Below are 20,531 nucleotides of genomic sequence, written 5' to 3'. Positions count from 1 at the left end.
AAATATAAATTCTATTGCTAAATATGTCCAGCATAAAGTTAAATTTTACCTAAGGGGATTATATCTATGTCTTTAAATAATGCCAAAATATTCTGTTTAGCATAACAATGAAGAAAAAATGAGGGCTATTCTACACAAGCCTCATCTCTTTCCTGTAATCACCTATATCTTATACTATAAATTTTGTGTTGTTCCACTGCACTAAACTGTATTGCTACATTGTTAAAGTAGGGGAAGCCTGGACCTCTAAACCCCTGGCTCCTAGCACAAGTTTCCCCATTACCAAACTTACTTTGTATAACCTTGTATTGTTGAGTGTAATACAGTGGAACCTCCCCTTATGGACACCTATAATATAATTTGACACCTCTCTGCGACAGACAATTCACTTGGTCCCTGAGAGACCGAAATCCATATAAAGCCTACTTCTCTAAAATGGACACCTCTGTACTGTGGACACTTATAATCCTGTCCCCTTGGTGTCTGTAATAAAGAGGTTCGACTGTATCCTGTAATGTCTGATGAAACAAATTTTTCTTTCTTTCTTGCTTTCGCATTCTCATCTATCAGTACCTCATCATCTCTGAGGAACAGCAAATTCTCTGATCAATTCCAAAACAGAGAACCTCTATGTATTGCTAATATCCTCATCCAAAAAGTTCATAGAACTTGTTCCTTTTAATAAGGTTGATCATGTTTTTGGAAGATGCCAGTGGATTCACTAAGTTCTGGATGTTTGAGGTAATTCGCAAGTGTAAATTGATGTCAGTTCTGTGCTGGTGGATGCCTACTAACAAAACCACTTGTTTCAGTGGATCCCGAAACATATCAAGAAATATTTGCCCCCAGAGAATTCAGTTTTAAGTATTGTTCACATGAGGGAAAAGTTTCATTGCTAGTCCTCAAAATATGAGTTGCTTGAATTTGTTTTAGTGAACAATTACTGCCGGCTACACAGACAGCATGTCGTCATTCCTGTTGACGAGAGAAGATGACAGGAAACAAGGCCCATACAGTCAGCCCAAATTGTTCTCAAACATTATTGCATACAAGGAAATAAAGTGGATGAATACAACAATACAGGGGAGAAGTAGGCTTATTTTTAGCTCAGGAAGTTGCCTCAAGTCTTGTATGAATGTGGCTAATAAAGTGGTCGACCAACAATAACGTTCACTTTGACAGTGCTAAAATAATCGTTTGATGCAGATAAAAAATCTATTGAGAGTGAGTTTCCTGGTCAGAAAGTGAAGTTTTCAATATCAGACTGTTGCACTTTTTAAATGGATATAATTGCCTTTTTGGATCATCTCAAACACAAATATGTAAATACTTTTGTCAAGCTTTCTGTAAACCAATTTACCCTGTCACAAGATTATCATAGCATTTAACTATTATGAAACGACGTTCACCTGCCCTCACTTGTAGACGAGACGAATGTAATCGATACAGTTATTTCCGCAGGCAATGTTCATATGATCACACCGTGAACCAGTGCAAATATTTCCCAAAAAAGGCTATACCTGAATACATTTTATGAATATTGCAGGACTTTTGTATATTGAACTACGGTACGGTCCATTTCCCCCGCTACATAATATGCAGATTTACAATCTCAATCTTCTGTCTGACAATTACTCGCTCTCGAGCACAAACACCTTTCATGAAATTAAAATTTGTTTTGAGGATTTAAAGACCCGACTTACAAAAGAACATAAAAATCTGTACATGTACAACGTGATTCACTATGGTTTGTCTAAGAGATGTCTTCTAATTAGCAGAATTAGCGAGTGGATTATGCACATAAAACTTACGAAGCCGGCAAACTACCAAAGACTAACACATGATAACCACAAGTTGCAAAGCTTCAATATTCAACTGTTTATTTTTTAACTGTGCAAAAATATTTCACTACAACATTGCATGTTTGTCTTCACCTAAATAAAAGTGTTTACAGCGACACACTCTAGTTCTTTACATTAGCATACTGGTCGGGGTAGAATTGAAGTCGATTTGAAAGCGAGTGGAAATTTGTTCGCCCCACACGCGGAAATACCACTAGTTAAGCCTTATTTGTAACATAACGCTATCTTCTCTAGAACACAGTTCAATTCAGGTACAGGCAAACACAAAATGATGAAGGCAAAATTGTCCAACAGTACTGGAACTTCAAATGCTCGGGTTTAAATGCAAATCAATTTCATCCTTGCTTCTCTTGCTGGATGGCTACAAAGGAGAGAATACAGGGTGTGTCAGAACAAAACAAGAAGCTTTTTGAGATTTTGAGAAAGGAATATGCAAACAAAATCGAGCAGAAGTCGGCGCTGAGAGGCTACAGTAAGTGGAATTTAAACTTCCCCGGAATCTGAGTAACGTGTCAGTGGTTCTTGAATGTAGTATGCTTGACTGAGCGGTCGACACACCCCTCGAAAGCCAAATAGCAAGTGGCATTTAAAATTCCATAGCGTTATGTTCGATGAAAAGGCACAGAATTCAGCTAAAATTGTACGGAGAATAACTTACTCTCTTTCGTTGGAAGCGGATTTTTCTCCTGCGTTTCTGTTTTCTTCAACTTCGATTTGTCGAATGAGGTGACCTCCGATACGTCTGGCTTATCACTCATTTTTGGTAGAGCTGAAGAAGAAAGGGAAGGCATTAGAGAAGATACCTTTTAGGAGGCCAGAAAGTCACATGCTCCTAGCGCAAGATCCAGCAATAACATTTGTACCTAGATAGCAATTCTCTGTTCCACAGACAGTAATGAACGCCTCACACTTCCACACAGGAACCACTCGTATCGCAACTGCTCGCCTCTTTATTCATAGGATCTGCCAATCATTATAGAACACGTGATACCAAGGTGTCAAAAGGCCAGATGTCAGCTGAGACAAGCTGGAAATTCTTTCAATACAATCACGAAACACAATCGCGTCATCATTGTAACTAAAAAAGTCTTTGTCTTCGCGTTTGCTTCATAAAAATCCAATTTTTCAACACTGTAAGAAGCTAGGGACATTGTTCGGTGAAATAAGATCACATTTTGAACAAAATATAGAAGAATTACTTACAAAACAGACCAGACGAGGGCGGGACAGCAAGTGACGGCTTCTCTGTCATGTGAATGCGTTGAGAGAATTTACTTGTATTCCATACTACCTTCTTTGCCAAAAGCACAAAAAGCGCATAAAATTCAACCATCTAACTTTTTGAAACTTCACCGTAGATGGGTGATTTATTTGAGTTTCTCAATAAAGTAAATAATTAAATTTTACCTCTTAAAATGCTGACTAGTGTTTTGATGAAAATCTATTTTCTTTTTTCTTTAACAGCTGTCACCCACGTGGGTTTTTAGTAAGACGTAAAATTACGTCATCCCGGCCAACGAGGGATTGCGGGTAATAGGATTTTCGATATTGATCATAATAATTTTCTGGTTTGTTCCCGTTTAGAATGCGTCGTTTACAAAATTCCTCTGTCTAGCTGTTATGTCGATGGTTGTCTTTCCGAGATCAGTTAAAATTGTGGACTTCTGGATATTTTTAGACGAGAAATTATGAAATTTCAACCAGAGGCGCTTCATTACGGCGGTGAGTCTTTCCTTTGCGTGTGCGCACATGACGTCGCGTTTATGCATACAATAATACACGCCATCTTTCTTCATGCCCTCGTTTTCTTATTTCAATCTCGAGGGGGAAACTTTTGTGTTTCTCTGCCTCCATTTTTGTAGCCATGGTCATGGGAACGACCATTCTAGACGATGCTGGTTAGAAATTGTCTTTCTGCGAGTTTGTGGTTCTTGGTTGAATTGTGTTCACTGCGTTTAGCTTAACCCATTCTCTCTCTTTCAACAGCTACTCTCGCCGAGTTAGCTCATCGCGAATATCAGGCAGGGAGCTATGATCGTGCCGAACAAATCTGTATGCAGTTATGGAGGCAACAACCTGAAAACACTGGAGTATTGCTCCTTTTATCCTCGATACACTTTCAATGTCGTCGGCTGGACAGGTAAACTGAAGTTTGTTGCCTGTTGTTGTTGTGTTGTTTTGGGTACCCAACTAAACCAGGCTGAAACCGTTTCTTTTTATTATCATGACGTATTTCGAGGTAGTCATTTGCCAGATGACGATTTCATCTGATCGCAAGATGTTTCTCTACTCTATTTTCTTTTAGATCGGCGCATTTTAGCACTCTAGCTATAAAACAAAATCCCGTTCTCGCCGAGGCCTACTCGAACTTAGGCAACGTCTTCAAAGAGAGAGGTCAGCTGAAAGATGCATTGGACAATTATCGCCATGCCGTCAAGTTAAAACCGGATTTCATCGATGGCTACATCAATTTGGCTGCCGCTTTAGTGGCTGCTGGTGATTTAGAAGGAGCAGTTAATGCTTATGCCACCGCACTGCAATACAACCCGGTGAGAATCGAGTAATCTGTACTTTGACCGTGTGTTGTGAAATTATGAGAAAATATTTTTTGTTACAAATCCCACGACAGGTTCTTAACGTGCCTTGGTATTTTATAACCCCGTGAGCAATCATTCATGTAATTTTCCCAATTTTTTGCCCCTATTTTTCTCGATTCGAATTTTTTTTATTAAATTCAGATCATTAGTAGCATTCACTGCCCTCGCCTTTGTCTTTTGCAAACAAATTTATTTTCATGTCATTTTTGACGGGAAGAAACACGATTTTCGTGCTTTAATGATGTACTCCTAAAACAGTTGGCACTAAACTAGGAGTTAGGAGTATACTGCGCCTGTAGAGTTGCCTATGTTTGTGCTCTCGCTTCTCGCTCAATTATTGCCAGTATTTTTAATTTCCATCCATATTGGCCTGTTTCAAGGCAGAAACAATAAATGTGTATCGCTTTCTGATTGACGTGTACCAGTGGATCGAATGAATTCTTTTTATTTCGTGTTTTGTAATTTCTTTTGGGTTGGATGTCACAGAAAACAAGCATAAGAAATTTAAGGCATGAAGAATTTTGTTTATTTAGATCTGCAAGTAATTTTCGTGGACAACAAATAAGACTTTTCAACATGAAATACAAAAAGTAATAATGCTGATGCATCAACTTTCTAGAGATTCCCTACTCTAGTGTCAGGTCACCATTATTTGGCACGGAACTGGGCCAATTTTTAATAAGCTTACGGGAAACAGTTGTCATAATAAAATGAACTTTGTAATTGGCGCTGCAATATCAATATCAGTAATATCAAAGGACATACCCAAAGGCTTAGCTTGTTGATGTATTAGTTGGCTCTCCAATCATGTATGGGACTTAATTGCTTATTTTGGTTCACTGAAATTGTGGGCATCTTTTTTTTCATAGAGTGAGATTTACAATGCGTAAAAAAGAGTGTTTCGAAAGTGACAGATGGCTACACTGATAGCTCTCCCTCTCTCAAAAAAAGGTGCATGGCAATTTGCCAAAAGTGATATTGAACAATAAGTACCAATTTGCCAATTGCGGTACTTTCCCGCACTTTCTGTCGCAGTTTATTCCACTTCGAGTAGTTTCTGTGGACATGTGGTATCTTGAAGAATTTACAGTATTAAGCCCTTTTTCTTCTCATGGCTCGCTCTTTCTCTCTCTCTCTCTCTCTCTTTTTTATTTTTCTTAGCTATAAAGGATACACTTTTTGTGTTCCCAAAACTGCTGCATGTATTGACCTCCGAAATGATATTAAGAAAACAGTCACCCCCCTTGAATAACACCTTCCCCCTCTTTGGGTAATCTCCCAGGGGAATTATTCCAGGAAATATGGTATGTTCAAGAAAGTGTTCAAACAGTTTCATAGAAGTATTCCATATGATTGCTAAGCTGGGGAATGGTCGGTTGAAGTTCTGAAGTTTCGTTAGTCATTTTTGGATTCCTGTCTGCTTTTTCTTTTTTTTTTTTGCTAAGTAAAGGTCGACAGATTATTGACGACCATTTACACTTTGTGTTCCTAGGACCTGTACTGTGTAAGAAGTGATCTTGGGAACTTGTTGAAAGCTCTTGGAAGACTAGAAGAGGCCAAGGTATAGTATTTGTATGAAATAGGGGTTCGCATTTATTTTCAAGGCAGGCGTACATTCTGTTGATTAGTTTGTATGTTCTTGATAATGAATGGTCCCTCTATTTGCCAGGTTTGTGGGTGTCTTGGTGATCTACTGCCGGTTACATCCAAGCATTTCCAGGTCATGAAAAACACTACCTAATTTGGTGGCAAATGTGGTGTTATTTACCATCAACTGTTTAAAGTTCGAATGAACACTCAGCAAACTTTTTCTACCAGTGACTGTAGGCCAGAAACAAGTTTGTTTTACGAAACGTTTTCCCCAATTTGTTCAATTTTATTGAATCCTAAAAGGATTTACCTTAGTCAAAGTTAAAGACAGTTTTGTTGAAACGTCAGTTACAAAATGATTGATTGTATGGAGTGATAAAGTTCGCATCAATCTTCAAATGTATGATGACCAAAGCTGTCATGTTTGATACCAAACTAGGTCATGTTTATGTGTGATGTGGCCATGCTAAGATGTTAATGTTGGCACTTTCTTTGTTGTAATAAATATCAGTTGGGTTGTCTGCTTGACTCATTGGTCAACTGAATACAGAAAGGACAGTTGTCTGCAAAGTATTTTGAACTATAAAATGCAAAACTGTTTTTTCACCTCAGCTGATTTTTATTCTGAAGCTTACTGGCATCCTGATGTCAACTCTTAATCTCCCAACTTCTAATATTTCTCCTTACCACACCAATGCATTTGTCGAGCGGCGAAGCAACCAAAGTTAATAATACCATCAGTTAAAAGTTGCCTTGATGTGATGCTAAATTCTCTGTCTTAGGTTGAAGATTAATGTGTGGTAGTTAGTAAGGAGAATTTCATCTTTGATCTTGGGATTGAAGGAGTTGAGAGTGCAGTCCTCAGCTGTGTGTGCTCCATGTTCAGTTACACTGTAGTCTAGTTATTCTGAGTTAATGTTTTGAGAGTGTATTTCAAATCACTCTGCACTGAAACCACAGACACATTGTTTCAATTTGCACTGGCAGTGAAATTTGCAGAATTTGGTAGTGTTATTGATCTTGTTCTTCAACAATTTATTAGGCATTTTATCATACTTTACTGCTGGCACAGAACGATTTTTGTGATGAAATTGAAACTTTGCAATCGAAATTTACACACCATGCGTCTTTATAAATGTGTTTTTGGTTATGTGGGGTGTTTGGAAATGCTCTCTTATGGTTATTTAAGTGTGTGTAGTATTTAGAAAATAATGTGTTGATGTTGAATTTACTTGATTGTTTGGAGGTATTCTTGACCATTACAACTGTGAATTTGCTTTCAAGAGTGTTTTGTTACTTCTGTCAAAAACATGATCTTCTTTTAAACCAAGCTTTGATGATTTGTCTGGTACAGTACCGCTCAAAAGTAAGTTACCACCCTCTCGCGAGACGCGATTCTCGTCTCGCGATACGAGATTCTCGTCTCGCGATACGAGATTCTCGTCTCGCGATACGAGACTCTCGTCTCGAGAGACGAGAAACTCGTCTCGCGAGAGGGTGAAAAAACTGTAAGTACATTTACTTAGGCTTGACTTTTCTCGCAAGAGTTTCGCGAGAATATCAAGTTGAGTGTCGGTGTTGTTGATACGGCAGGACGCCCTTGTCACGCACAAGCTGAATTATGGAGTTCGGTCGCAAGCTTATCGATCGTGAACCAGGTTGCAAACAAAATCGAGCTTGCTTTGTTAAGCGACTTGATCCAGGACTTAATGTGTTTGTATATACACTGTACTTTGTGATTTATTACAGAGCGATTCAACGATGTAAGCGAACGACGGCTGCAAAGATAAGCGAACTGATCCATCTGTCATTGCGCATTTATTCGGAGGTGGCACGTTGGGTTATCGGAGCTAATAAATTTGCAGAACCTAATAAAGCGTCTTGGTGTAGAAGAGATTGTAAATGCTGTGTATGTTATTGTATCTTTTATTCTCTCAGGGATTTAGAAAAAAAAAAAAACAAACCCACAAACACATACACTTTATAGAGCTGGTGATGACCAGTTAGACTGTTGCGGCCTCTGTTGTACGTGCGCTAGAGATTATTTGCGTATTACATAGGCGTGAAACAAATATACGAAAACTTACATGTGATTTGCATTTAAAAAACCTATCTGTTACTTTTCAATAATGGGTTGTGGCCAAGGGTTGTGGCTAAAATGTAAGTGTCAATCGAGCGACGACTTTGCGGGTTATTGCTAATCGTTAATAGGGATAAGTTTATAACATAAACATAAGCTTAAAAGGCAATCAACATAACAAATCTTCGGTAAAAAAGCTTCTTTCCCCGAGGGCAAATGTTGTAATAAATATCTCCAAAGCCGCTTTGTTTTAGAAAAAATGTTCCTCGGTTGGCTTCGCTAAATCATGCGACCTGTAGCAAACTACGCTATCGATAAACAACACACCTCTCCTTTAGCCAGCGAACGCAGACATATTTCCGTAAGCGCGGCGCGGTAACCTTTGACATCTTGGCGTTGTCGATATGCAAATTCGGTGCACGATAAACTGAAATCAATTCTGAACTAGAACTACGCATTTTACGCTAGCTCTTCAACAACGTTTCTGTTTTCGATTTTCTTTATACACAACTTTGTTTTTTCTTGGCAGAAAAAGCCTTTGCAACCGCAAAGAAGTTCGATTCAATAGCGGTTTGCAAAGCACGATACATGTACATGTATGCAAATTCCAACCGCAGTGAAATTGAAAAACATTGTAAGTGTCAGGGTTATTATTTCAAAAAACTGTTTAATAGATACAGGCACAGAACTTGACTTTAATAAGGCTGGGATTTTTTTATGTAGGAATTGTGTGTGCGGGAAAGTTTCAATTGCAAATTGATAGGTCGGCGAGCTCGCTAAAACGAAACCTTCGAAGTGACGGAAGAAATAAATCATCTCTTACACTGTGCGCGAATCGAAACCTTTGAACTGAATGAAGACAAAATTGTTTCGAATCACATAAGCTCTGATAATGCGAACTTACTTGTCGACGTAATCAACCACCGTTGGCACAGGCCGTTTTAAAAACGGCATACAGTGTAAATAAAAGCAACACAAGACAAGTGCGCGAGAAATTCAGTCATAAGTTCTTCTCGCGAGAAACTCGGTAATATTCCAAAATTTCCGCTTCAGTGATTCTCGCGAGACGAGACTCTCGTATCGCGAGACGAGGCTCTCGTCTCTCGATACGAGATTCTCGTCTCGCGATACGAGATTCTCGTCTCGCGAGAAACGAGACGAGACTGGTAACTTACTTTTGAGCGGTACTGTATGAAGTACAAAACTGCGAGGAATTTAGTAAAAAAACAGTTACCCATACTTAGACGTGAACCTATGGTGGGGTTAACAAAATACTCTCAGGCAGATGTACGTTTGTATTGGTTTGTTTTTCCTCAGAGTACCAGTGATCAGCATTTCGACCGCATTAGGATGTTGCTTAGATCCCTAACATTCAATCTTCCCTTGTTTTTCCCCTTTTGTTATCTCTCCCAGTAAACTTATACAGGGTACGTACGGTCTTGATGGAGTACACCGGCTGAAAGGGAACCATTTGCAGAAAGATGAACTTCTCAAAGCACGTCTTTTGCCCATTCCCAAACTTGCTGTCCCCACCTACCATGCTTGCCCTAGTTTGCTGTTACAGGCTTCTCAAATGGAAACAGGAATGATCAATTTTCATCTTGGAAAAGACTAGTTGCCTTTGAAGAGTTCTCGCCATTTTTTTTTGTGTGTTGATTAAGTCTAGTTGCTTCATGAAAAGTTTAAATTTCGAGAAGACAGTGATATTGCACCCAGTTTTTGGGCAGATTCAGTACTAATGAAGAGTCAAACTGAACATTCCTGTTCCCATCTTGAGTCGGCTGCTTGCGTCCTTTTCTCTAGTCATGTGGTTGATCTCATACCTTGGAAAGAAACAGAACAATCTTATCCATTCAACACCTTGTCCCAGTTAGTGAGAGAGCACTGATGCCAAAATTGCATTCAGCCTTAACTAAAGCGTGCTCGGCAGAGAGAGGATATATTTTTTTTTGAGGGTGGGGGGAATCAATTATTCTGTTGGCTATTGCAGTGTTACAATGTTTGTTGTGTAGAGAATTGAGGTCTTGTCTTGTGTCCTCACATTAAAGCTTCAGGCTTTGATAAGATAGACCCCATTGCCCTGAAATTGAATAAGCAAGGATGTTGTTTGCACTTAAGACAAATTTTGGGTTTGTAGTGAGTGGTAAGCAGTGATTTCAATGACAGGGTATTTTGGGGTTTATTTTCATAAAGGTCAAAGAAGTTGCAATATGCTTGTGTGAAATTACATTTATGCGCTGACAGAATTTCCAATTAAAATAGTTATCAGTACCAAGAATGTACCAAAAATGAATCACATTCTATTCTGTTGTGTCGTTTTTCTGAAATAAACCTGTGCTACAATGCTGCTTCTTTGATCTTTCAATTGAGATGTGTTGAGGCAAGATAAACTGTTAATGCTCTCACACACTCCCAAATAGCAGTACTTTTCTTTCTAAAAAGGGGCAAGGTGTTCTGTGAACTAATGGATATTGCATTTCAGCCAAGACAGGACAAAACAAGATCGAAATAGTGCAGGAAAATATCGGAATAGTGTTGCGTTGTTACAAAGGATGAGAACAAAACCATGATTTCTCTTTTTGCTCTCTGCTGTCGCTGTCTGTTTTTGCCTGTGTTTGTGTGTTTTTTTCATGTTATTGCTTTGATTTTTCTCGCTCTCTGCTGTTCCTCTTGCTGCCCTCTGCTCTTTCATTGCTTGCTGTGCCTGTCCCGGCATTTTTTGCTCTCCCCGTTTTGCTGCTCATTTTTAAATTGAAAGGCGTGCTACTTGAAAGCAATAGAAACACAGCCCAGTTTTGCTGTGGCGTGGAGTAACCTTGGCTGTGTCTTCAATGCCCAAGGAGAGATCTGGTTGGCGATACATCACTTTGAGAAGGTGAATTTCTCTCTCTAGCATTTGTTTTTAAAAGGCTCTTTCACCTTAAGTGGTTTTCAATTGAGTGTCGTGAAATTAAAGGCAAAGTAATTGCTCTGGCCGATCACCACAGATGCAAATGCTACAATGAACCAATCAGAATTTAAGCAAATACACGTAACCTGCGCCAAGCATGGGAAAATTTGTGTGAGCAAGGTGCAATTGGTTCTGGATTTGTTTTTCATTGGTTGAAAAAAGTGCTGCTAGTTTTTCTAACCAATCATAGAGAACAGTAAAGCAAAACCCAAACAAAGGCGAAGTTACTTTTGACGCTCAATTGAAAACCGCTCAAAGTGGTGAAGCATTCTAGCTGCATAATTTACAGTTAACGTGATGCTTTAAAAACATGAAATTGAAGGAAAAACTGAGTTCATTAAAAGCTTTATCGCAGCTAAAAATAATCTTGTCAGGGTACCCAGTATGCCGTTTACACTAGAGTCATTTCTCTTGGGAAGGTTAGCACATTTCACCCTACTATTTTTTCTTTCCCCCTCCTTCCAAATGTTGGTTTTCAACAGAGATTTGTCATTTAATTTTTGTCCGTGGAACATCCAATATTTTAGTGGGGGTGGGGGAATCAGCATTTTTTTTTTAACTTTTATATTTCTTTGGGTTTTGAGATAGCCCGCTGTCCCATCTATTTGCTTGTTGAACAGTTTACAAATTTACTGTGGAGTGTGCTGAAAATTCCATGATGTCAAAGAATTTCTCTTGTTTTTTGAGTGTTCAACATTGCAGGAATCTACCACACCAAGTTGTTTTTGTCTGCATTAAAATTCCACCAACTTTATTTTTCAGGCTGTCCAGTTAGATCAGAATTTTCTCGATGCCTACATCAACCTTGGAAACGTGTTGAAAGAAGCTAGAATTTTTGATAGGTATGTGTACAATTTGTGGTGTTGCTTTTGCCGTTGCTTCAGGCCTCATGATTCTTTTTCCTTTACAGAGCTGTTGCTGCATATCTACGAGCATTAAATTTGAGTCCCAACCATGCTGTTGTCCATGGCAACTTGGCCTGTGTATATTATGAGCAAGGGTGAGTTTTGTTTGGTGTTTTCAGCTGTTGTTTCTGATCAACTGGAGTGCTGGAGGGATTAGTTTTTAAAAGAAATGGCAGAACCTTTCAAATTATTGTGCTTTTGCAGACTTATTGATTTGGCTGTGGACACATACAGAAGGGCGATTGAACTTCAACCAAACTTCCCTGATGCATACTGTAACCTGGCAAATGCCTTAAAAGAACAAGGAAAGGTAAATGTTACCGTTTGTCCTAGTGTCATGAGATGATGAAGAGTACGAATATGCAGCAAAGCGAGTTAAATTCTAAATTCAGTTGTTTCTAACTTGCATACATGTATTTATTTTGTGAGTTCACCAGTGATTTTCCTCTACCCCCAGGTAACGGAAGCAGAGGAATGCTACAACACGGCATTAAGATTATGTCCCACCCATGCAGATTCTCTTAACAACCTTGCGAACATCAAGAGAGAGCAAGGCAAGATTGAGGAGTCCGTCAGACTCTACTGTAAAGCTTTAGAGGTACAGTCAATGTCATTTTTCTTAGAATCCTTTCATTTTAAATGAGGCATTTAGTTTTGGGATCAAAACTCATTCCCCTTGCCTCCTCCTTCAGATATTTCCTGAATTTGCTGCTGCGCACTCAAACCTTGCAAGTGTACTCCAGCAACAGGGGAAACTTCATGAAGCTCTTCTCCATTACAAAGAAGCTATAAGGTAGTTCCTTTTGTTGTTTGTTTTTTTCCTTTGAGATCTTTTACTGAGGGTTTGCTGCCATAACGATCAGAACTGTCGTTTGGTCATGCTAGTGGTGTAAGGCAATCAGCTTGAGGCCAGAAGGTCGACATTTTGATCCCCAGCTCATGTGGAAATAACTTTTGGCCTTATGACATTGTTTGGCTAAACTTTTAAAAACTTCAGATCATTCAAGATGTGCTCAGACTGGTTTATGTGCGTAAGTTTGCTATAAATATTTGTTGCATCAATAGTTAGAAAATTCTCTACATTTCCCCCCTCCACCGTATGGGTATGGCTGCATTGCGAGGAAATCTAGTGAAAGACAGGACCTGTGATTGACTAGCTTTCATACTGTGTGTATTTCTCTGGACAAAATTCTCCTTTACTTATGGAGTGTTTGTTTTGGAAATTATTGGCTATGTTGACTTCTGTTAATTTACTTTCCCAAATGTATAGTGATTTGATTATGCAATATTTTCTGTTTAATTGTGAATGTATCTGTTATCATATTCCAGAATTCATCCCACTTTCGCTGATGCCTATTCCAACATGGGAAACACACTCAAGGAGATGCAAGACATTCAGGGAGCGATTCAGTGTTACACCAGGGCGATACAAATAAACCCAGCTTTTGCCGATGCTCACAGTAACCTGGCTTCAGTCCACAAGGTATGGAGAGCAAGAGAGAGAGAGGTGGACCTACTTGACCCTGGGGGGATTCAAATCCATACACCATGATTCCTTAAGAGATTCTTGTTCACAAGATGAGGCTTGAAATTGGAAAAGTCTGAAAAATAAAATTTGCACTAAGGGGGGATGGCGTACAAGTTACACAAAGGAAGGCTATGCGAAATCCTGTCACCAAGAGATGTGACAGTTAAATACCTTTTGCCAGCATGATTATATTTAACAACAAACCTGAAAATACTATGCTAATAATTTAATCTGATAAAAAGGTCCATATCTGGACATATCCTGAGCCCCCTTTTGTGGAAAAAGGCTCACTAAAATCTCTGAAACATTCTTACTGAGCCTAGAGGAGCCAATTTGTGGAATCAACCCTGATTCATTTGTTTTCTTAATCCCTAGGATTCTGGAAACATTCCAGAAGCAATCCAATCTTACAGAACAGCATTGAAGCTGAAGCCAAGTTTTCCTGATGCATATTGCAACCTTGCACACTGTTTACAGGTGAGATTCCTCTGCTGTATTCCAGATTGCTTACTTATGATGCCTACAGTACAATCTTGGATTTCTAGAGTAGCTTAATGCAGCTGATATCTCTGAGCATTTTCCCACCCAACCATGAGAATATATGCACAAAGACCAGGCCACAACACTGGGAACTATGTCCCCTACTCTTTGCAAACAGTGATTAGGTTTGTGTGATGGGGCCCTGCAGTTTATCGCCCTTATCCGAGAAGACTAGAAAGTCTAACCATTTGCAGATGTCAGAGCAAACCCTCTTGTTTTTTAAACTCCTTGATTCTTTGAGCCAAAAGTTGTTTCCCTTAATTAACAGATTTTTACATCCATTTGTTCGAACCAAATTCAGTTTCCCTAGGAGGTTTTAAAAAATCGGTATTCGATTGAACTTCTTTTTGGTTGGTATTACATTTTACATTTTGTTAACTCGGAGTTGAATAGGGTCCTAAAAAGAGCTGTGCAAATCATATTCCTTGTTGTTTGAACAACCTCTGTTCTCTTATAGACCTAAATGTATGCAAAATGGTAATTAATGTACAAGACTGTTGTACAGTCAACTCTCGCCTCGCAAACACCTGGCTATTATGGACACCCCTATAATATGGACAGCAACTAAGTCCCTGGCAAAAATAGATTACAGACAATTTGACTGAAATAAATTCGGTCCCAATGGTGTCCGCAATAAAGGGAGTTGACTGTATTTGGCTACAACATGTTGTCAGAATTTTCTCATTCATACTTTCTGTCTTGTTTCCTTGCAGATTATCTGTGACTGGACAGACTATGAATCCCGCATGAAGAAACTGGTGTCTATTGTAGCTGACCAACTGGAAAACAACAGACTTCCATCTGTGCACCCTCATCACAGCATGCTATACCCACTGACACACAAAATGAGAAGAGATATCGCCAACAGACATGGCAATCTTTGTGTTGAAAAGGTAGCTTTGTTTACTAAGAACCTAGTTTTTATTTTTTTATTTTTGTGTGTGTGTGTGTTAGCGATATTGTAATGTTTTCCAATGAATACCTGCTTTACCTGATTCAAAGATAGGATGTAGGCAAATTTACAACATGAGCAGAAGGGGTACAATTTCATTTCAATGACAGAAAAGCCAAATTAACCTTTCTTTGTGTAGGAAACTGACCCAGATCATTATTCTGTAATTTACCCAAGTGTAGAGCTAAAGTCAAAAGATTTGACTCAATCTGTACAAATTAATTTTTGTTGCAAAAAGTATGGTTTGACTCCTTATAGCAGCACTCGGATTTTTTTCCAAGTATGCCTGTGTCATTTACTGATTAATACATCATTCTCATTAATTACGTTACACATTTAATGGTCTCCCACAGTTTCTTGTTATAACACTGTGGATATTTTTGTTTCTCTAGGTTGCTCTTTTACACAAATCTCCATACTCTTATCCCAAGTCGCTGAAGGAAAGTGGTGGAAGGCTAAGAATAGGCTATGTTTCCAGCGACTTTGGAAACCACCCCACTTCTCATCTAATGCAGAGTGTACCAGGATTTCACGACACTAACAGAGTAGAGGTTTGTATTTTCACACTCAATAGACTTGCTTACCTGGACAGTGCTGGAGACAAAAAAACAGATGTAACAATGACACAATTGAAAATTCGAAGTCAAGTTAATCTTGCATAATCAGTTGATAGTATTTAGGAATTCTCTGGTTGTTAACATGAGTGAATAGTGCAATATTGATGTTAGTGGCCGTGGAGAAGTTGTGGTTGGTCTGGATGGTGTATGGGGAGCAGGGGTGGTGCAGTGGTGAATGGCACTAACTTCCCACCAGTGAGACCCAGGTTCTATTTCTGGGGCTCATGAGTTTGTTGTTGGTTCTCGTCCCTGCTCCAAGTGTTTTCTTCAGGTTCTCCGGTTTTCCGTCCTCCACAAAAACCAACATTTCCAAATTCCAGTTCGACCAGGAAAGAGTGGACGAAGACTTAGATTTGCCACTGAAATTCCCATTTTTTATGTCCGCTGTTAATCTAATTTCTGCCAGTCAAATCTGCCTGTTTGTCAGTCTTTTATGACATTACTCAAACTGAAAAGTGTTATGTCCGGTACACTGATTCAGGTTTCTGATAAGGTTGTTATTCATGTTCTCCCCAGGTATTCTGCTATGCACTTACAGCTGATGACAACACCAGTTTTAGGAAAAAGATTGAGGGAGATGCTGAACACTTTGTTGATCTGTCGTCCATTCCTTGCCATGGAGAAGCTGCAGATCGCATCAATGCTGATGGCATTCACGTCCTTGTTAACATGAATGGCTACACCAAAGGAGCAAGAAACGAAATATTTGCTCTTCGCCCAGCTCCATTACAGGTAACTTGCAGTCTCAAGTGTTGGCATACAGCTTTGTTTGATCCCTTCGTGTATACTCACGGAGTTATGGGGCTAGCTACATTACTTAGCATCCATTTTGATCAGGCACACATTCATTAAGGCCTGGCTCAGACGCCGTACTTCACATGAACCGAATTACAGCGTCTGAATCGATTCAGAACGACCGATCTAATTCGGATTGGCACAGCCGTTTTCTCAAGCCTAGCTCAGCCGGGAATTACAGCTGTGATCGGGTTTGATTCAGATGCCTTACTTCACTTGAGCCGAATTAAATGCCTCAATTATTACAAAGCCGCAATTTTCTTCAGTCATGGTACGCTTCAGTGAATTAAGTCCGGCGTCTGATTTGGGTTAGTCTAAATTCGAATTCGATTTGGCTCATACGAAGTACGGGGTCTGAACCGGGCCTTAGCACATTTAATGAATAAATTCAGGTAAATGTCTGTAATGTGTTGTCCTGATAAAACCAGCCAACCAGCTAACGAAACAAATAAATAAACAAAACGGTCATTATCCTAAGTACTCTAGTATTTCAATGTAACTTTCTACTGTCAAATAACAAAGCTAAAACCCTTCAGTGCAAACGTGATTCTACATCCCTCTGTTCATTACGTACAGGTTATGTGGTTGGGCTACCCTGGGACAAGTGGTGCCCCATACATGGACTACATCATCACAGACAAAGTCACCTCACCTCTGGAACTCGCGGATCAGTACTCAGAGAAGCTTGCGTACATGCCTCACACATTCTTCGTGGGTGACCACAAGCAGATGTTCCCGCACCTAATTCAATACCTGAGAGCCGCCAACAGCCAGGTCATTGCTGAAGTGACACAGAACGGGATGGTACCAGCACACGCCGCTGCTGTCCTACTCGATGACGAGAAAAATGATCCTTCTTTGGTGACTAAGGTTGGCGCACTTATCGAGGAGAAGAAGAAGGAGTACTCTGGCTGCAAGGATAGCGGCGAGAGGATTCCAATGTCCGTTCCTATAATCACGCGCTCTCATTATGGCCTGCCAGAAGACGCCATAGTGTATTGTAATTTTAACCAGTTGTACAAGATCGACCCGCCGACGTTGCGCAGCTGGGTGAGCATCCTCAAACACGTGCCCAACTCTGTTCTCTGGCTGCTTAGATTTCCCGCCGTAGGTGAACCCAACCTGAAGGCGCAGGCCATGGCCATGGGTCTGTCCCAAGAGCGCATCATTTTCTCTCCCGTTGCACCGAAAGAAGAACACGTTCGTCGCGGCCAGCTGGCTGATGTCTGCCTGGACACGCCACTGTGCAATGGTCACACAACTGGAATGGATGTCCTGTGGGCCGGGTGTCCAATGGTGACGCTTCCTCTCGAGACGCTGGCATCGCGAGTTGCTTCTTCACAGCTCAACGCTCTTGGATGCCAGGAGCTCGTGGCGAGAAATCGAGAAGATTACGAGAATATCGCGATCAGGCTCGGAAATGATTTGAATTAGTAAGTGTTACGAATAATACAAATTTCCTTGTGTCCAAGCATTTCTTTTGTGAAATCTGAATGAAGTAAGTTCTTTCCTTGGGTTAGTAGGTAGACGCTTCTGGTCCGTGTTAGATGACCTGAAGGCCAAGAACGTTGTGATGCAATTCCTTGTTGAGAGGTTTTTGTAGCAGATACAACATGCACGGCAAAACCAAAATACCGGGCGTGGGGACTTAAACGAATTTCATAACAATTAAAAATTATCAGTGACAATTGCTTTGGTGAGAGGGACCTGTGTGTTTGAATAAGATTCGCAACTTTCTCCCTTGAACCTGAAAGCCTTCATTTTGTAGTCTCAGTTTTGGGATGGTTTTCTTTCAATGTAGTTGGAAAATAAGTGAAGTTTTAGAGCGCTTTTCAACTGAGTGTTGTTAAACTAAAACCAAAGTAATTGCGTACTCTGGCCAATCGCAACAGATGTAAGCAACACAACGAGCCAATCAGAATTCGAAGCAAATACATGTAACTGGCGCCAAGTGCGGGAAAACGCGTGCGGCCAAAACACGATTGGTTTGGGTTTGCATTCCCATTGGTTGAGAAAGTGGCGCCGGTGTTGTTAACCAATCACAGAGCGTAGTAATACAAAACCAAAGGAAACGCGAAATTACTTTTGACACTCAATTCAAAACCGCTCTATGTGGTTTTATTATGTTCAACGTTCTTCTTTTTTTTTTTTCAGTTTAAAAAGAACAAAAGATAAAGTTTGGAATGCTCGCCTTCGCAGCCCGCTCTTCAACACAAGGCAGTACACACACGACCTCGAAAGTCTGTTGCTTAGAATCTGGAGAAGGTTCGAAAGTGGACTCGACTGCGACCACATTGCTTCCTGATTAGCAAGGACTGTTTATTTCGCCCAAAATTTGGAGATTAACAACCGCAGTTGCTGATTATTTTTAACTGTGAATCACGACTTCGCTGCCCCGTCTGAAAGTAGAGAAAATGCTGTGATGTTGCAACGAAGAACATTTTAAAACTATCGCAAGAACATGAATAAACTAATACATCAACAGTGGACTCGGTAATGAAAGGCCGAGTCATTTTATGAGTTATTCGGTTGTCTTTTAAGAAGCGTGTGGAAATAGATTGTTGGTTTTTATCTTTCTTTTTTTTTTGTCCAACATGACAAACTTCTAGATTTTTGATAAGTTAAAGAGGTAAACTTGTTATATATAGCGTCAAAAGAAATTTGTAAATATTATCAAAGAGTAATGACATTGCATCCATGTTGTGTTTCCGAGTTCTCAATGTAATAGGAAAATCTCTCTGGGTCAGGCACTCTTATGTGATGTATGGCAAATACTAATGCTACTTGCTAAAAACAAAAGAATTATGAAAAGAAGAAAAATGACAAGGAGACAAGAACGAAAATTTTATGTATTAAATGGCTTGAGTTGCAGAGGAGTTGCGTTGTGTTCATTCTTGTGTGTTTGCTAACAGGAGATCAAGTATGCGAAACAGGCAGCAGGGAACAATAATTATTATTCGTGTTAAATGATACTCGATATATGACTTCCAGTCCAGTAGGAGATGGAGACTTGAGGCCGTTTGCATAAACCATTTTTTTTTTTGGCAGTTTGAACTTCATTTTGAAGCGAACTGAAAGGTTGACAAGGAACATTAAACGAACGGTCGCACTGCGCTTGCATGACACCGGAACAAAGTTTCGCACCGGAAAGAGACTTTCGATCCAGTACAGCTACCAAGTGAACACCAATCGGTTTGAGGGTTCGTACGTGGTTATGGAAATCCTGGAAAGTCATGGAATACCTAAATAGTGTACGAACCCTGGGTCTTGACCGATATGAGATTTTGGCCTGGTGCCATCTAAATAACTGCCGAGCTGAAAGTGAAAAACGTGAAGTGCAGTAAGGTGACTTCTGCTCCGTGCTCTTAGTATTGAATGATACAAACGGTGGCTATGAACTAAATTATTAGAAGACACCAGACCAGGGTATAACCTAACTTTATATCGCCAAAAACTAAATCGTAATACTCGCGAACTATTTTCCACAGAACATTACCAGCGCTTTTCTTCTACTCGAAAAGGCCGTAAAATACACATGGGCCTCTCCAGGCATTTTTGTCCAATAAAATTACCCTCCTCCGGAAATTTGGAATATCCTCTCAATTTTTAGAGGAAAATCATGCACCTCCAACCTTTTGGGAGTTTTGGACCACGTGGGCTCCCTATTAGACGACGGAAAACAGGTGGACATGATCTATATGGACATGTCTAAGGCCTTCGATAGGGTGAACCACAGCTGCCTGCAGCAAAAGTTTCACGGGTTCGGATTTGGAGGCAGCCACTTGAAGTGGTTTAGCTCTTACCTTATGGGCCGCTACCAACGTGTAACAGTGCTGGATGAAACCTCTGATACTTTGCCTGTCAGTTCCGGAATACCTCAGGGCTCCATTTTAAGCCCGATATTATTTCTCATCTATGTAACTAACTTGCCGATTCGGTCCTGACGAGCCATGTTACCATGTTTGCCGATCACACAAAAATATATAAACAAATTAAGTCTCGGGAAGATGCTGCATACCTACAAGATGACTTGCTTGCTGGCTAGTTGACAGACATCACACTTACAGCTGGCTGGGATTTTCATTTTTTAAAAGTCTTGCTAGCTGGCAGTGAAG

The 20,531-nt window shown here is 39.9% G+C and overlaps 1 protein-coding gene and 1 long non-coding RNA gene across 3 annotated transcripts; one reads left to right on the top strand and one right to left on the bottom strand.

The window, feature by feature from the left end:
- Nucleotides 1–1,863: 1,863 nt before the first annotated feature.
- LOC146471924 (uncharacterized) lies at nucleotides 1,864–2,851 on the bottom strand. The gene is made up of 3 exons (XR_014866725.1): nucleotides 2,726–2,851; nucleotides 2,521–2,631; nucleotides 1,864–2,223 (listed from the first exon to the last, which is right to left on the bottom strand). It is a non-coding gene; the product is annotated as an uncharacterized LOC146471924 (long non-coding RNA).
- Nucleotides 2,852–3,409: 558 nt separating this feature from the next.
- LOC146471923 (UDP-N-acetylglucosamine--peptide N-acetylglucosaminyltransferase 110 kDa subunit-like) lies at nucleotides 3,410–19,292 on the top strand. 2 transcript variants are annotated; one of them, XM_085120500.1, is made up of 17 exons: nucleotides 3,410–3,584; nucleotides 3,849–4,002; nucleotides 4,168–4,411; nucleotides 5,952–6,020; nucleotides 10,888–11,004; nucleotides 11,842–11,921; nucleotides 11,990–12,079; nucleotides 12,189–12,294; nucleotides 12,442–12,582; nucleotides 12,677–12,777; nucleotides 13,314–13,467; nucleotides 13,888–13,989; nucleotides 14,766–14,945; nucleotides 15,397–15,555; nucleotides 16,138–16,353; nucleotides 16,993–17,849; nucleotides 18,571–19,292. In XM_085120500.1, the coding sequence occupies exons 1-17, from the start codon at nucleotides 3,551–3,553 to the stop codon at nucleotides 18,719–18,721; spliced, it is 2,955 nt and encodes a 984-aa protein (XP_084976626.1). In that variant the 5' UTR covers nucleotides 3,410–3,550; the 3' UTR covers nucleotides 18,722–19,292. The 2 variants fall into 2 exon arrangements, with proteins under 2 accessions (XP_084976626.1, XP_084976625.1); XM_085120499.1 differs by lacking the exon at nucleotides 3,410–3,584 and adding an exon at nucleotides 3,603–3,760.
- The last annotated feature ends 1,239 nt before the right edge of the window (nucleotides 19,293–20,531 follow it).

Source organism: Pavona decussata, unplaced genomic scaffold (genome assembly GCF_977016875.1).
Source record: "Pavona decussata unplaced genomic scaffold, jaPavDecu1.1 SCAFFOLD_102, whole genome shotgun sequence".
Classification (NCBI taxonomy): Eukaryota; Metazoa; Cnidaria; class Anthozoa; order Scleractinia; family Agariciidae; genus Pavona; species Pavona decussata.
Note: the sequence above shows the minus strand (reverse complement) of the source record. Positions and strands in the feature narration are given on the sequence as shown.

Coding starts and splice junctions, on each gene's coding strand:
- LOC146471923 (XM_085120500.1), top strand. CDS start 3,551: ATGAAATTTCAACCAGAGGCGCTTCATTACGGCG. Junction 12,295..12,441: donor CCTTAAAAGAACAAGGAAAG/GTAAATGTTACC, acceptor CTCTACCCCCAG/GTAACGGAAGCAGAGGAATG. Junction 16,354..16,992: donor TTCGCCCAGCTCCATTACAG/GTAACTTGCAGT, acceptor CATTACGTACAG/GTTATGTGGTTGGGCTACCC.